This window comes from Haliotis rufescens, unplaced genomic scaffold, assembly GCF_023055435.1.
Source record: "Haliotis rufescens isolate VD_foot unplaced genomic scaffold, xgHalRufe1.0.p SCAF_3, whole genome shotgun sequence".
Taxonomy (NCBI): Eukaryota; Metazoa; Mollusca; class Gastropoda; order Lepetellida; family Haliotidae; genus Haliotis; species Haliotis rufescens.
In genome coordinates, this window is record NW_025964001.1 from 34,980,862 (window position 1) to 34,999,318 (window position 18,457).

Below are 18,457 nucleotides of genomic sequence, written 5' to 3' on the forward strand. Positions count from 1 at the left end.
TGATTAAGTAAGTGCACAGTCACGAGTGCATTTCATGATGCATGTTTTCATATAGATTAGATTGATCAATACCACTATCAGATGAATCACACAGTGCCAGCTATGTTTAAAAGAGCCTTGTCAAATCAATACACAGCGAAAACTGCTCACATTCATTTTTTCGTGACATTTTGATTGAGGAACATTTTTCCTCTTGTTTTTGGCACAGTAAGACGTCAACCAGAGTTTATCATTTATGGTCAAGGTGTTATCAGTTTTATGTGGAATGTCTCTAAGATTGGACATAAATTGGAAACCCTAGTGGTCTAGGGTGCCACAATTTGCTGTGCGGTGTTGTGCCCCTTAGGAGTTCAGCATCTGCTGGTTATGGGTTTTCACAATCACATTTTTCCTGACAAACCAGTTGACCTGTAATATTCTCACAATCAAATTAGTCAGGTTCCTTGTTCAAATATCAACATGTCCAACCTGTGATTGAGGTTATACAATATTAACAATTTAATTGGCCCCACTGCAAGCTATCGGGTAATTAATTCATTTAGTCAACATACAATCAGGTGTGTATTGCAGGTCCACACCCTTGCTCTCTGGTCTGGTCAGCTTATTTATCAAATGGCTTCATGTTCATTTCACTGCAGGGATGAATGGTTTACAACATAGAAAGTACAGGTTGAAGCTTATTTGAATTATCAAGAACTGCTGTATGTCACAAAAACGAATTATTACACATGCATCCAAGCTTCACACCTCTGGGGCCCCCACTTGCAGGTTGTTCATTGCTGCATGCATGGATGACTTGGCAAGCCAGTTACCCCCTCCCTGTTCGCAAAGTTGTATTTATTGGTAGCAAGGCAAATCCTACCAAGTTGTTAGCTGTAAATTCTGTCTTCTTTGTCATCCGTCAACTTCTAAGTAATGCCTATCCTACAATTTGTCGTACCAGACAATTAGTGCATATACATATTTGTGTTTTAATATACCATTGGTCATGAAGATCAGTAAAAAGATAAAAAATCTAGTGGTATTTATGTAAAAAAACAGAAATTGGCACTAGTCCTATAGTCCTTGCCAAACTGCCCAATAGTTAAGGTGTCATAAGGACTAGTAGAAATTTGCCATTTTCAAGGGATTTTCAGTATGTTATCATTGTAAGGATTAGTGGACTGAAACAGTTTCTGTTGCTGTTAACCTGTATTAATTATTTGAACCTTTTAAGAAGAGTGTACTTTAGGTAATGGTATGTTCCTTCCTAAATTAACCCTTCACATTTGCAGTTCCACCTTATTTACTGAGAGCTGTTCAGTCATGTTACACCGAGAGGTATTATATATGACACTACAATGTTGTGAATGACTGATTGGAATTATGGGAATTTCTACATCTGTAGAATGTATTGGGAACTTTTCAGGATTTGATTTAAAGAATAATGTTCAGTTAATAAACTAACATGGTTGGTTCACACATAATTTCAGATGGAGGTGATTATGTTAACATAAAGGAGGCTGTTGTATGTTTTTGTCTTTGTTTATGGTTATGTTATTATACAGATCATCAGGGAATTCGGATTGTGTATCAGTATATATGAGATAGCTATGCGATAAATCTCAAAGAACAATTGAGAATGAAGCATGGTTTATTTCACGATAAAACATTGTTCTAGCATGTCATTTCTGGAGATTCGAATATGCGCTCGCACCTTGATGGCTTTGTAAATTGAACAAGGTTATTTTTGAGAGAGTGTGTCTAGTGAGTTATTCCTCATAGATGTAGCTGGGCAACTTAAATAACACAATAGGTAATGTGTGAAAGTTCAAATTATTTAGGGAGTCAACATCATTTAAATACGGGTAAATATTTTTAAAAACTTGTACATTTCAGTAACATCGATAAAGAAGCTGTATTTAATATTGATATCTCATATAAGAAATAAATGACTGCACCCCTCATTGTTTATTCTTCATGCAGTGTTTCATTGTTCGATAAACAATGACCACAAGTTGTTTATTTTTAAAAAATATATCAACCCGTATAAAGTAATCTTTTACATACTGCAAGCCATCGATACCATGTTGTCACTTATATATATCTTTTATGTTTGAAGTTCCAGATCATAATGTGTCTGAAGACAAAAATCAAGTTTAGTATATTCCTATGGTACTCATTTACAAAGACATTCTGTGATCAGGTAATGGATACTTTGTATGCAGTACATTCCTCCGCTGTGCGTATTTATGTAATGTGTGCATACTGCATCCTTGACACTTATGTTACAACAATGGCTGAAGAAACAAGGTAAAAGTACTTTGCACATCATACACGATGCTTCTTGGAAAGTAATTCAGTGTCAGTTTTGCTGAATCAACCCATGAGTTGTTGATCCAGCAGATTTCACTCGGTTTTCTTCTGCCCCGTTAGATATTATGTCTCAACAACATATTTAGTAAAAGAAGGGGTGGTGGGGTAGCCTAGTGATCAAAGCGTTTGCTCATCACGCCAAATGCTTGGATTCACATGCCCACATGCATTCTGTGACATTATCCGCTAGTCCGAAGTCCCTGTCTAGTAAAATTTCTAATAGTCTAGTAAGATCAGATAGTCCATATACTAAGACTAATACTGAAAATAAAGCCAAAATACAAGTTTGGGCTAGTAGAAATATGATTTTTGCACAGACTGCACATGGGTACAATGTGCGAAGCCCATTTTAGTTTGACCCTGACGTTCTATATGACTCTGATAACAGCATTTCCTAATTGGCTGTTATTACTCTTATGTTGTTTGTTATATTTGCAGGAGGGCCAAGTCTTGGAATGTTCTCAAGTGAATGACATCCGCCTAGGGCTGGCTCCCAAGATCAACGTGAGTTTCTTCCATTGATTTCACCTTCCGTCCATCTTTGCTGGTACTCACAGACTTGATTAGCTTCTACTCTTTCCGGAGACTAAACTGATTACATGCTACAGTTCTCAACCTAACTCTGTACCCCATCTATTTTCATCACACCAGTGACGTCGGCACATTGTTATGCTGCACAGCTTGCAGTACTGTACATATTGGAGGAAATAACTGTGGAGTGGCTATTTCTTCACCATTACAAAAGTGTCACCAAATATTGTTATGGAGGAAAGAGTTTCTGTAAATGGGATTAAATAGCCAAAGAAAGGTGAATTTAAGAGGAAAAAATATTTTACAACAAAAAGACACAGGACACAATAAATGAATAGCGATTTTAATCCAAAGTTTAAGAAAATGTGGGACTTGAGGCTTTTGATTGTTCAAATTATTGTTTTTGTAAACAAACTTCATAACATCAAGATTCAACATGTTTATTGTATTCAAGGCCATATGACCCATATTACATGAAATTGTATAAATAAAAGTAACATGCATTACCTCTTGTTTGGAATATACAAAGTAAATATTTAGCAAAAGTACAATTTGTTTCTTCATTGTTCATGGCATCAAAGGGGTGCTTATTAAGACTACATGCAAATTAAATTTGATGTCAGAAATTGATCGCATGTGAACAAACTTTGTTCAAGTGTTGAGGAAACTAAAACTATGGTGATAATTAGGTCACTAGACAAGGTAATTGGCAACTTTGATTGTATTTATGATAATAAATATTGCACCTCCAGTGATTCAATGAACAATGCAATGACATTGCTGGAGACAAATGTTAGCATGAGATTTTCATGATTTTTGCAAATGTTGATAGGACATTCTTCTGTACCTTGAGTCGGTACCTGTGTCTTAAGGACTATATCAATGTCCATGAAAATAAACCAATCTCAACCCTGCAATGCCTCACTTCAGTACTTTATCAATTTGTTAGTGCAAAGATTAAAAGAAATTAATCTACATCCATGATTATAACACAAATGACTATCTGACATGTCATTATTCTCCTATCTTTTTTGACAATTATAACATATCAAAATCAAAAATATAATTATAATGATAATTTTTGATATTTCACAGGGTTTCTTCACACAGTTGTATTTTCTCTAAATATAACATGTATTATACATAAGAAAATGTGGATTGTCATGATTGGCAAGATATTACTTGCAGATTGGTCTCAAAGTGATAACGCTTTTTCTTGTTATAAAAGGTTTATTTCACAAATTTAAATATGAAACTAATTTGAGTATACATGTTACCTGATGTATATATAATCAACTTTTGGCTGTTCCAGTTGTAACACTGTTTCTAACACTGTTATCAGCGTGCTACAATGCATTGTATTAAAGAGGTTGTTTATACCATATTGTCATTTGACTTCACAATCTACACCTAAATGTTGTACAATTGCAACAAAGTAATTGATCATCCATTCCTACTATCTTCTCATTATTTGCTTCTGAATGCATTTGTTAAGGTTCAAAAGATAGGGTGTCACGTTTCACTGATGTATTGATGTATTGCAAATTTACACTGACAATCTGATACACGATCCCCCTATTCATGTTTTATTACTGTATCAGTTTTCAAAAAGTTATATTCACAAAATTTTGCAGTAACTGCTCTGGTGAGCGTTTCTTTAATGACATAATACTGTTATTGCCATAGTTGTGACATTATAACAATAGCATCTCAGTTGTGTTTTTCGACCATTACATCACTCTTGCAATATTGATGGAGCCGATTGTCACCCCTACTAATACCTCAGAATTTTGGATATTAATTTGAAAATTGCTGTTGATTATAAAGCTTTGCTCGGTGTCTGTATTTATAAGATAAAAGAGAATGTTTTATGCAACCACTAGAGCATTATGATCATGTGTCATATTCTTCAATATGCATGTATACTCTCAGTTGAAATCCAGCATAATAATATTTTATTCCATAAGGGCAGACTCTCCACTGAACTAAAAAATGGGTAGTCTGGCCTCAGTAACATGTTGTTAAATAATGTGAAAAAAATCTATTTATCATTATGTATAAGCATGATATAACATTTCATCAAAGCTTTGTGGAACCTCACTTGGAACTATACAGCCTCACTGTGGTTGTAGATAGAGAAAATAAACACATTGGGAATGATTTGGTTGAAGTAGCCCAAATTCTGTTTCACATTTACAAAAATGTACTGCTATGACTGCCATACATTGTAAGGCGGGTATAAAGATCACTTTGTTGAATATTAACCAGGGGTTCATGCAGTTTCTGTCAAGTTTTAAGTGGGACTAAGCTCCATCAAATTGGCAGTCCCAGCAAATTTGATTCAAGTCTGCAGAGTTGCATCCCTGTAGCAACGTGCCAGCAACCTTGATCATGGGTTCGAATCGCAGATTGCCCGGATAATGTTTGGGTTTGTCATCCCCTTACTGGTCCTGTAGGGTTCACCAGAGTGATAAATGTCTGAGACCTGCATCCCTTTGGGCTGGCAAGGCGTGATATGAATGAAATGCAGTTTGAAATGGTGTAGAACCCTGTGTTTTGAATTACCCGCCTGTCCAACAATCCAAAAGTTACGAGCCCGATGGTCAGGCTGTTATAGTATTCCCAAAATTACCTAAGCATTTTAGTTTTAATTCAATGTAAGAGGTAAATTAACTGTAAACGTTAAACACATCATTCAGTCACTTCCTCATAGTTCTGAGAACCAACATTAAACAATACTATTCTTATTTTTGCCCTTTTGTTACTTTTGTTTGTTAGTCTTGGAAATTCTCGACTGGCAAAATTGTATCTGGTCTGGTAACTTTGCAAAGTGGCCAGTCTGGTTGTCTGACTGAAAGTTTGGGGAATTTTATACTCTGGTGAAACCTAACTCACTCACTGACACTGATTCAGTCCCTGAAACTAGACTTTTTTGATGTATGTCACTGCAGCAGTAATAATTACCGTAATGAAAGAAAGACATTGTCTCAGAGTGACACAAGGCACTTAACACATCGTCTACACTTTGGCTGGTGATGGGACCCCAAAGCACAGACATCCTTTAATGTTGAGATGCAGCAGAGCATCATCATTTGCTGGAGTTTCAAAGTGAAAAGTCACACTGACCTGAAGGTTGTTGGGAGATATGTGGTGGAATGGTTATAGAGCAAATTGAGGCATACATTAAGCCCCAGCCGTCAATACCAAGTCAGAGACAGATGTGTTGTGTACATGCACTCATCCGTACAGCTACAGCCTGGGAAGGAGAGGAATGGATTGTTTGGTCGGTGCAAGAAGACAAATGAGCGTTCAGGGTGTGATGTTGTAGGTCAATAGGGTAGGCATTGTTGTGTGAATAAGGATTTAAACAACATATCTGAAAGACATCGATTTGGCATCAGAAATGAATTAATGTTACTCATCGTGCTCAGCATTTGTATGTGTATGTGTGCATGTGGAACATTTCTCAATATTAATGTACAGCTTCCCAAAATCTCCTGTCTATACATTAAAGCCACAAAATCCTTTCCATGTTGATAAGAAACTAGTTGAAGGAAGAAGTGTATACATGTATTCATGTAGGACCAGTGCCAACAAACATAAAGAATAATGGAAAAGTTTGTAAAGCAGTAGGACTGTAACGATTCCCTGACACCTACAAGAGGGTCCTGATGGGTGGGTCCCATAAGCTGTAAGCAGTACAATTTAGGGTACTTTTTCATTAAGCAGTAATTTTTCGTCTTTTCCAATCAAATTGTCGCGAAAATTCCTAAATCGGGCCATGGCGGGACATGGGACTTTTAATTCTGCTTTCATTTCATCCTGACAATTCATATTTTTAATACCGGGTAAAATCTCAAATCGCTAAACATTCTAGACTAGTCCCCTGCGTCAGTTGCGCAGCCTGCTTTCTGTGGTGAAGCATTTGGATCTTGAAGACAGACTGTTTTTGACCATTTGAATCATTTTACGATAAGCAGTAAATTATATATTTACGTTAAGCAGTTATTTTTTGGTATTTTACGATAAGCATTTACGATAAAGAAGATGAATTTTACGTTTACGATAGTGTTTGAAGGGTGTTTTACGTTAAGCATTAAAACCCATCATGACCCTCCTACAACATCATTGATACTTAGGTGCACACGATACTTAAATCGTCGGTTTGTGAGGTCGCGATACAATATAAAGAGAACAGGAACTAATAGAGTTACCTCCCATAATGGCATAAATTATAAATGGCGCCACCTCCAAGCATGGCAAAAGACACGAATGTGATAGATGAGGACGCACCGACCAACTGTTTTATTTAATAACCATCCCTTCATTTAAAACTGTCTTGTTCTTGTGGTTTTCTTTGTTAAAGGTTTTGAGGTAATAAATAAATGTTGTTGTTTTTTTTTGTTGTTTAATGCTGCACTAAGCAATTTTTTAGCTGTGTGACGGCGGTCTGTAAATAACAAGTCTGCACCAGACAATCCAGTGATTAACATCATTACATCATCAATCTTTGCAATTGGGATATGATGACCAAGTAAGCAAGCCTGACCACCCAATCCCATTAGTCGCCTCTTACGACAAGCATTGTCGCCTTTTACAGCAAGCATGAGTTGCTGAAGATACGAGGGGATACGACAGCTCAATTAAGCAGCCCCCTGTAAAGGGAATTTCTGACATAATGATAGGTCGTTTGAATTTAATGACACTGTTCAAATTTCAAAATTATGGATTAATTCTTGAGAAATCTATTCTTAGTATTTTCAAATGACTAATGAATGTCTCAATAAATAACAGAATACCTGTCATGTGTCATGGCTTGGTCAAACGTCATAGCCACATTGAAGGTTATTTGCTCATGAAATGACTCGTAAAAGTTCCACTGAGAACATATTGGCAGCTTGATATGGAGACATTGTAGCACCAGCTAAGTTCACAAAAAGTATTGTTCTAGCTAGCTTGCATGTCCTTGGAGATCAAGGTCATTCAGTGTTAGTTGGACATAAGTATTGATAGTAATTTAACAACACTTGGTATACATGATCTTATAGGCATGACCTCAATTACATCAACTTTGAAGTGACCTCCATATCATGTCAGTGTCATTAAAGGTCAAATTATTAAGGTATCGTTGCATCATGTTGAGTTACTCTTTCCAGGTAGCGTCATGTGGTGATGTGTCATCCGTCACCCGATGTGGAAAAGTCAAAATGGTTCATGAGACATGTTTCTGATAGGAAACTTTGGGGGCATTCAGGAAATGGTGGGGATGGGGCTGCTTCTGTTTTTGCATGTAATGCAAACACCTTTCTAGTTTTTGTATGTATCCTTACCGAAAACTGACCCTCAGGGTAGAAGATATGCATATGTTCATTCCCAATACAGGATATTTACCATCCCAAAACACACTTGCATTAGGACGTCTATGGTTGCACAACACTATACGGATCAAGAAAGTAGTGTACACATAACTGTATTATTGAGTAATGTTAAATTTATCGAAATGGTTTGTTTATAGGTATCAGAGTTAAGATTTATCTGATGTGAAATCTACACAAAATCATGGTCAATCAGCTTTGGATATAGTTTGGGCCTTGCAGACTGTAATGAGCCATTAACTTAGTGGATGTTTGAGTATCATTAACCATTTATCATATCATAGTCATTGAAGTTCTGATTCAACCTGGTACAACTCTTTCTTTAAGGATCAGTAAACATGGTAAAGGATATCATGCTTATGTTTTGGTTATCCTGTTTACATTATTACTGACACAATCTTAGAATTATCAAATATATTCACTTTTTCACCTTTGGGGATATATATATATGTATAAATAATTTTATCCACAATTTGTCACAACCTTTTGGTGAGATGGAAAGCCAATTGGCTCTCTTTTGTCAGAGGAAACAATAACACTCATACATACACAGTGCAAAGCAATAAGAACTATTTTCAAAGTATTCTGATGCTTTGTTGAAAGATCAAAAATACATTTGAAACCTTGACAAGGTCCATAACTTTTAACTGCTCTGATGCAGCCATGACGCACGCTTCAGTGCTCAAACACTTGATGTTGGTGGTAATAAATTATGGGTTTTGATTCAAGTTCTCTGATTTAGGGATCATGACTATAGCCTGGCGTGGCAGAAGTTAATGGAATGGGATGCTTATGGGTAAATTTCTTGCATGATTATTTCAGAATTTAGGCCTAGTGAGACTATCACTGAACTATCAATGGATTCCACTAAAGACTTTCATATTTTTATGCCCCTTTTATCAGACTGCAGCACTGTCATTGATTTGTCCATATTTGATGATACATTGGGATGAAGTTATGCAGACTTGTGCTGCACTAAGCAATTTTTTAGCTGTGTGACGGCGGTCTGTAAATAACAAGTCTGCACCAGACAATCCAGTGATTAACATCATTACATCATCAATCTTTGCAATTGGGATATGATGACCAAGTAAGCAAGCCTGACCACCCAATCCCATTAGTCGCCTCTTACGACAAGCATTGTCGCCTTTTACAGCAAGCATGAGTTGCTGAAGATACGAGGGGATACGACAGCTCAATTAAGCAGCCCCCTGTAAAGGGAATTTCTGACATAATGATAGGTCGTTTGAATTTAATGACACTGTTCAAATTTCAAAATTATGGATTAATTCTTGAGAAATCTATTCTTAGTATTTTCAAATGACTAATGAATGTCTCAATAAATAACAGAATACCTGTCATGTGTCATGGCTTGGTCAAACGTCATAGCCACATTGAAGGTTATTTGCTCATGAAATGACTCGTAAAAGTTCCACTGAGAACATATTGGCAGCTTGATATGGAGACATTGTAGCACCAGCTAAGTTCACAAAAAGTATTGTTCTAGCTAGCTTGCATGTCCTTGGAGATCAAGGTCATTCAGTGTTAGTTGGACATAAGTATTGATAGTAATTTAACAACACTTGGTATACATGATCTTATAGGCATGACCTCAATTACATCAACTTTGAAGTGACCTCCATATCATGTCAGTGTCATTAAAGGTCAAATTATTAAGGTATCGTTGCATCATGTTGAGTTACTCTTTCCAGGTAGCGTCATGTGGTGATGTGTCATCCGTCACCCGATGTGGAAAAGTCAAAATGGTTCATGAGACATGTTTCTGATAGGAAACTTTGGGGGCATTCAGGAAATGGTGGGGATGGGGCTGCTTCTGTTTTTGCATGTAATGCAAACACCTTTCTAGTTTTTGTATGTATCCTTACCGAAAACTGACCCTCAGGGTAGAAGATATGCATATGTTCATTCCCAATACAGGATATTTACCATCCCAAAACACACTTGCATTAGGACGTCTATGGTTGCACAACACTATACGGATCAAGAAAGTAGTGTACACATAACTGTATTATTGAGTAATGTTAAATTTATCGAAATGGTTTGTTTATAGGTATCAGAGTTAAGATTTATCTGATGTGAAATCTACACAAAATCATGGTCAATCAGCTTTGGATATAGTTTGGGCCTTGCAGACTGTAATGAGCCATTAACTTAGTGGATGTTTGAGTATCATTAACCATTTATCATATCATAGTCATTGAAGTTCTGATTCAACCTGGTACAACTCTTTCTTTAAGGATCAGTAAACATGGTAAAGGATATCATGCTTATGTTTTGGTTATCCTGTTTACATTATTACTGACACAATCTTAGAATTATCAAATATATTCACTTTTTCACCTTTGGGGATATATATATATGTATAAATAATTTTATCCACAATTTGTCACAACCTTTTGGTGAGATGGAAAGCCAATTGGCTCTCTTTTGTCAGAGGAAACAATAACACTCATACATACACAGTGCAAAGCAATAAGAACTATTTTCAAAGTATTCTGATGCTTTGTTGAAAGATCAAAAATACATTTGAAACCTTGACAAGGTCCATAACTTTTAACTGCTCTGATGCAGCCATGACGCACGCTTCAGTGCTCAAACACTTGATGTTGGTGGTAATAAATTATGGGTTTTGATTCAAGTTCTCTGATTTAGGGATCATGACTATAGCCTGGCGTGGCAGAAGTTAATGGAATGGGATGCTTATGGGTAAATTTCTTGCATGATTATTTCAGAATTTAGGCCTAGTGAGACTATCACTGAACTATCAATGGATTCCACTAAAGACTTTCATATTTTTATGCCCCTTTTATCAGACTGCAGCACTGTCATTGATTTGTCCATATTTGATGATACATTGGGATGAAGTTATGCAGACTTGTGCTGCACTAAGCAATTTTTTAGCTGTGTGACGGCGGTCTGTAAATAACAAGTCTGCACCAGACAATCCAGTGATTAACATCATTACATCATCAATCTTTGCAATTGGGATATGATGACCAAGTAAGCAAGCCTGACCACCCAATCCCATTAGTCGCCTCTTACGACAAGCATTGTCGCCTTTTACAGCAAGCATGAGTTGCTGAAGATACGAGGGGATACGACAGCTCAATTAAGCAGCCCCCTGTAAAGGGAATTTCTGACATAATGATAGGTCGTTTGAATTTAATGACACTGTTCAAATTTCAAAATTATGGATTAATTCTTGAGAAATCTATTCTTAGTATTTTCAAATGACTAATGAATGTCTCAATAAATAACAGAATACCTGTCATGTGTCATGGCTTGGTCAAACGTCATAGCCACATTGAAGGTTATTTGCTCATGAAATGACTCGTAAAAGTTCCACTGAGAACATATTGGCAGCTTGATATGGAGACATTGTAGCACCAGCTAAGTTCACAAAAAGTATTGTTCTAGCTAGCTTGCATGTCCTTGGAGATCAAGGTCATTCAGTGTTAGTTGGACATAAGTATTGATAGTAATTTAACAACACTTGGTATACATGATCTTATAGGCATGACCTCAATTACATCAACTTTGAAGTGACCTCCATATCATGTCAGTGTCATTAAAGGTCAAATTATTAAGGTATCGTTGCATCATGTTGAGTTACTCTTTCCAGGAAGCGTCATGTGGTGATGTGTCATCCGTCACCCGATGTGGAAAAGTCAAAATGGTTCATGAGACATGTTTCTGATAGGAAACTTTGGGGGCATTCAGGAAATGGTGGGGATGGGGCTGCTTCTGTTTTTGCATGTAATGCAAACACCTTTCTAGTTTTTGTATGTATCCTTACCGAAAACTGACCCTCAGGGTAGAAGATATGCATATGTTCATTCCCAATACAGGATATTTACCATCCCAAAACACACTTGCATTAGGACGTCTATGGTTGCACAACACTATACGGATCAAGAAAGTAGTGTACACATAACTGTATTATTGAGTAATGTTAAATTTATCGAAATGGTTTGTTTATAGGTATCAGAGTTAAGATTTATCTGATGTGAAATCTACACAAAATCATGGTCAATCAGCTTTGGATATAGTTTGGGCCTTGCAGACTGTAATGAGCCATTAACTTAGTGGATGTTTGAGTATCATTAACCATTTATCATATCATAGTCATTGAAGTTCTGATTCAACCTGGTACAACTCTTTCTTTAAGGATCAGTAAACATGGTAAAGGATATCATGCTTATGTTTTGGTTATCCTGTTTACATTATTACTGACACAATCTTAGAATTATCAAATATATTCACTTTTTCACCTTTGGGGATATATATATATGTATAAATAATTTTATCCACAATTTGTCACAACCTTTTGGTGAGATGGAAAGCCAATTGGCTCTCTTTTGTCAGAGGAAACAATAACACTCATACATACACAGTGCAAAGCAATAAGAACTATTTTCAAAGTATTCTGATGCTTTGTTGAAAGATCAAAAATACATTTGAAACCTTGACAAGGTCCATAACTTTTAACTGCTCTGATGCAGCCATGACGCACGCTTCAGTGCTCAAACACTTGATGTTGGTGGTAATAAATTATGGGTTTTGATTCAAGTTCTCTGATTTAGGGATCATGACTATAGCCTGGCGTGGCAGAAGTTAATGGAATGGGATGCTTATGGGTAAATTTCTTGCATGATTATTTCAGAATTTAGGCCTAGTGAGACTATCACTGAACTATCAATGGATTCCACTAAAGACTTTCATATTTTTATGCCCCTTTTATCAGACTGCAGCACTGTCATTGATTTGTCCATATTTGATGATACATTGGGATGAAGTTATGCAGACTTGTGGACAGTTATAGATGATATGCTGAAGGATAGCAAGCTGGCATTTTTTCTTCATTCCAAGGATAGAATACTTCAGAAAATATGTTTCAAATAGCCACAAATGGAAAAATATATTGATCAAAAACCTATTATTTATAATTTCCTGATTGAAACCATCCTACTGGTGATTGCATACACTTGCCACGCCAAAGTCTCTGGTTCAGTTCCCCTTAGGGGAGAAAATGTATAGGCCATTAATGGTGTCAATTTTGATATTGCTGGAATATTGAGCTGAAAGAGGTGTAAAACCATACATACTCAGTGTGATTCTAGATGACAGTAAAGACTATAATTATTTATATTGATCACAGATATTGACTTAAGTAAATTTTGGAGTGCTTTTTTCGAATATTTATGTAACAGATATTGAAGACAACAAATTGAAATATGGGCCTGCCTGTCTTCTACAGACTGCTGGTGGATATTGGAAACTGTCAGAAAAACGTGGCCCTAATGGACAACCTATACCACCATAATGTGAACAATAATGTGTTTAGATCCCATCTGTTGATCTTGATGTGAAGCATCCATGACCTGCCCATTGTCATTGTGATGAAAATCCATATCTTTGATCTTGGCACCTCAGTCGCTGATTCAGGGAACAAGAGCCCTGCATGACTGCTTGGTGATTCACCAGCTGATCAAGTAAGAGATTGTAGTTGATTTTAGATGGGTCGACAAATACAACATGAATATGGTGGCACTGTCTATGTTATTGATCCAGGCCAAGCAAGCAGTAATACTATGAGGTCGCCAGTCTACGCAGTGATGGGTTATCGCTGAGAATACACTGACCTGACCAACAGCATTGATTCTTCTTGAGGGGTTGATGCACATTTAATACGAGTGAATGCCCGTAAGTCATCAAGGATTTTACCCCCTAAATCCCCCCAGGATGGTGACCTCTTACCCCTGTAGGTTGATGCCCTGACATGAGGGTGTCAATATTGTACTCAGAATCGTGTGTTAGTTTTTTAAGGTTTGGAAAAGTCATGCACTCATGAAACAAATTAATTTGCTTCTTCAGTGTCTACTAGACAAAGAAGACCACATTTCTCATCAGATAATCTTAGATGTATAATTGAGTCAATTGTTGACGGGGCACAGTAGTTAAATGTGTTCAGCAGAGTTATGTCCCTTAACAGTGCAGGATCTACTGCATCTAACCTTATGGGATGTCTACAGTAGAAGATTTATGAAGAGGAAAGTAATTGATGCTGTACGTAAAATCAACTATTGTTGATGCAATTCTATTAATTTCATATAAATTTTCATTTAATCAGTGGGTCATGGTTACCATGGTTACCAGTAAGAATGTATCAACCAAAATGGATGCCCAAGCAAGTAACAGTAGCAGGCAGGCTAGTCCTTCTGCCTACAGCATTGCAGCGGTCAATCTGTCTGTAGTTCACAAGAATTGTAGGCAATCAACTACTGGCTATTACTGTAATTGATTGGGCTGTTGCCAGGAATTTTCTCATCTAAGAGCCCCAAAGTCTCCTTTGAAAAATATTTCCCACTCTTTCATCAAATTAGTGTGATTAGGACTTGTGTGCCTTCTCTATTTGATAACTTTCAGAGTCTGTTATTATGCAGTGCTGTCAATTTTGTGGCATTGAATGACAGGGTTAACTTGAATCAGAGCCAGTAGATTCCTTTTTGTGTACCATGGGATTGGGATGGGGAAGTTAAATGTTGATGTTCCAGGCTACGTCTCGGTTCCTTAGTGGCTGTTTCCCGCACGTTAAGATCAGCATACACTGCACATTTAATTGGAGACCGCCGTTTTGATGATTTGCAGTTGCCATCGTTTTCATTTACCAGTTTCACAAATATATGCTTAACTTTGGAATGTTATGATGACACAGAACTGATCTATCAGTTTATGAAGAGCTGCTCTCTTTCTTTTTTCATTCTGGAAATTAACCACCACCTTTCAAGAACCATTGTCATGTTATTTACCAGGAGACATTTATGGCTACTATTTTCCTTGATTATCATTTTCCACACTCAATATGAATTTGAAGCTAGATGTGTCAGTGCAAAAACTGTGCTTGTTGACATCATCAAGGTGGAGTTTGGCCTTCAGTTCAGAAAATAAACTACCAATTTTGGAACAGACAAAACACTTGTCAAAGACCAAGATGGCTTTGAGGAATGGTCCATATTTCTCTTCATCATAGTTATTGATTAATCAAATTGGCCACAGCAGAGATTCATGGCCTTTGATATGATGGAGTAAGATCAATCATGTAGGTGTCACCAGAAGACCAGCTGTCAACAAACATGATAATCTGAAGTGCTTCTGAACTGTTTTTAGCCTTCATTTCTTAAACTTGGATGTTGACATGTGGCATTTTAATGCATCCCTATAACTGAATATTTGGTCAGATTGTAGCATCCCTGAAAACAGGACTGCATTTCTAAGGTTTGGTAAGAATTTATTTCCTCAAGGCCGGATAGGCATACACTGAACTTTTAATTAGAGTCTACCATTTAATGAACTGCACATGGCATTGTTAAGCTGACATAGCATGAATCTATCAGTTTGTGAAGAGCTGCTCCTTCTAAAGTCATCACCTTTTAAGAACACATGAACTTCATTCACACTTTAAGGGATTTATCTTTATGACAAATTTGGTAAGTTTATGTCAAAAGAAAGGCATTGAACTTGAAAGAATATGAAAGAGGGTGTGGTTTTTTTTAGCATTTTAAAAGTGCTGATCTGACTTCCTTCTTTTTGGTATAAGAGGATTGAGAAGATATTATTTGATAATTTTTTGTACCAATAGAATTATTAAAGAAGGTTTTGAGTTAGTACACTCATTTGATTTGAGGATCTTATTAACACTTGTGCCATCTCACCCTAGCACCCTATTGCTATGGAAGTATAGGAGGCAAGATTGCCTCCATGGTATAGTGGACAGGTCATCTGCTCTGTGAGTGGAAAATTGGTGGTTTGATCTGGCTGCTTCATACCAAAAGGCATTAACAGCTGGTACTTGTTGTTACCCTGCCTGGTGCTTGGCATTAACAAGATGAAAAAAAGACTGCTCAGTGTCAGTGTACTTTGCCTGAGTAGGGTATGCATGTTAAATTGTGGCATGGTATCTCAGTGGACTTGTTCTTCCATGTGCAGATGTGCACACATACACACCCACTCTATGAACTTCAAAATGGAAGTCCTGGGTCTTTTGTTATGACCCTAATTTTAAGAGTTACAATTGATGGGTCTAACTTAAATTTGGGGAATTGATACACTGGTATATGTGTATAAATCTTCCATATGCAAATGTGCACACATACACACCCACTCTATGAACTTCAAAATGGAAGTCCAGGGTCTTTTGTTATGACCCTAATTTTAAGAGTTAACAATTGATGGTTCTGACATAAATTTTGGGGAATTCAAATTTGAAAAGTTAACAGTTAAGGGGGTTCCTAAATTCTAATACTGTCACAGTAAACCGTAAGGACCCCAGAATCATCCTTGAAGTCTAACAATGAATGTGTGTTGTACAGACAGTGAAACATGGTTATGGCCGAACTCCAAGGGAATGGTGAAATTTGTTATGTCTAAAGAAAAACCTTGTCCCCCATTTTGGATCACCCCACGATTCATATGCATTTCATTTATTATCAAATTGAACATGTGCTAAAGTTCAGCTAGCCTTGACAATCTGAAAAAAACCTATAGTGAAGCATTCAATTCAGTACATAGTCATGTTATCAGTTTTATTTCACACACCAGAGAAACTGGTGACATCACCTTCCGTTCATCTCAGCGCCGCTTTTTAAAAACCCAGTTGACTTGCTACGTTAGGTTGTTTGACATTGCTTGTAATTAACATGTGCAGGTGTGAGATGTCTGTTGATAATTGAGGAATAGTTTTAGTGATCAAGATTGAATGTGATTAATGTTAGCAACATATGTGAGGGCTGCAGAGATAAGCTGTGACATTGTTGATACGCTGCAGATTGGTGTGAGTATTGACTCGTCCCTGATAGGAAGGGGACTAATTGAGGTTCACTAATCGGTGTTGTAGTGGTAATTGAATTATTACGTGTATGATGTTTGATTCAATGCTGATGATGACTGACGCTGATTGAGTTTGTTACTCACGTAAGAATATATTGAGTTTTATTATGAGTACATGGACTGAAAAATCAGTTTGCTATAGCTATTAATTTGTTATACAGAATTTGTAACTTGCATTAATTTTGTTCGATAATATAGTAGGTAAACTAGTTGGGACTTTTGAAATACCTTGTTGTAACCGTTTGTACAATAAATCTGCGTTTGTTGTAACCATGTTCTACTTATGTGAATTTCATTTCAGGATCCAAAGCTGCTCTTAGAAATTGAGCAGAAAGGCTCAGGAAACCTTGAGTCTCGCACGGTGACAGTATGCAGTGGCCTGGATCTTGTCAACATCAGCTATACACCTATGATAGCACAGTCACAGGATATAGCAAAGGTACCAGTGTCATGTTATTTACCAGCACAGTTTTCCTTGCCTGTCATTTCCCAAACTCCACTTAGGTCGAATTTGAATCTAGGTGTGTCAAGCGCAGTGTTTGACCTTTAATTTAGACAATAAACTACCAATTTTGAAGCAAACAAAACACTTGTCAAAGAGCATGATTGCTTTGTGGAGTGGCCCATGTTTCTCTTCATCATAGTTATTGATTAAGCACACTGGCCACAGCAGACATCCATGGCATTGAAAGGATGAAGTAAGATCTGTCATGTTGGTGTGACCAGAAGGCCAGCTGTCTACAAATACGATAATCTGAAGTGCTTCTGAACTGTGTTTAGCCATCATATTTTTAACTTGATGTTGATATATGACGTTATGATACATCCCAATAGTTGCATATTTGTTCAAATGTTATTAGCAGCCATAAAACATGACTGCTTTTTTAAGGTTCTATTGGAGTTTGAATGCTGCTGTCTGATTTTTCAAAGGCAAACTACACTGAGATTATTGATGTTAAATGGTTTCTTCCAAATGGCCCCGAGGGTTTTTTGGGGGCAAGTCATGAAAAGGTCAAGGTCATGAGATCTCATGAGCAATCTCACAATGTTTAGGCTATACTTTCTATAATGGTATTGATGCACCTGTCATTAAACTTCTCTATGACTGGACCCTTTTGGTAAAAAGAGTAGTCAAAGGTCAAGGTCAGACTTCAGGTTTTTTGCTCAAAATAAGTCAAAGGTTCAAGTCTTGCAACTTAAAGCCATTAGTTCAAAGTGGAAGTTATCTTTTCAGACTGGAAGTGTATTACCTGTTCATATTTGGGGAAATGGTGGTGAAGGGATTACGG

The 18,457-nt window shown here is 36.9% G+C and overlaps 1 protein-coding gene across 6 annotated transcripts in view; it reads left to right on the forward strand.

Moving 5' to 3' along the window:
- The window catches only part of LOC124119506 (1-phosphatidylinositol 4,5-bisphosphate phosphodiesterase beta-4-like), a 103,136-nt gene that overhangs the window by 33,816 nt on the left and 50,863 nt on the right, over positions 1-18,457 (forward strand). For all 6 annotated transcript variants that reach the window (XM_046482058.2, XM_048402890.1, XM_046482040.2 and 3 more), the window contains exons 4-5: positions 2,794-2,859; positions 17,470-17,607. In XM_046482058.2, the coding sequence (XP_046338014.1) occupies positions 2,794-2,859; positions 17,470-17,607 (204 nt within the window). The remainder of the gene's footprint in view (positions 1-2,793; positions 2,860-17,469; positions 17,608-18,457) is intronic.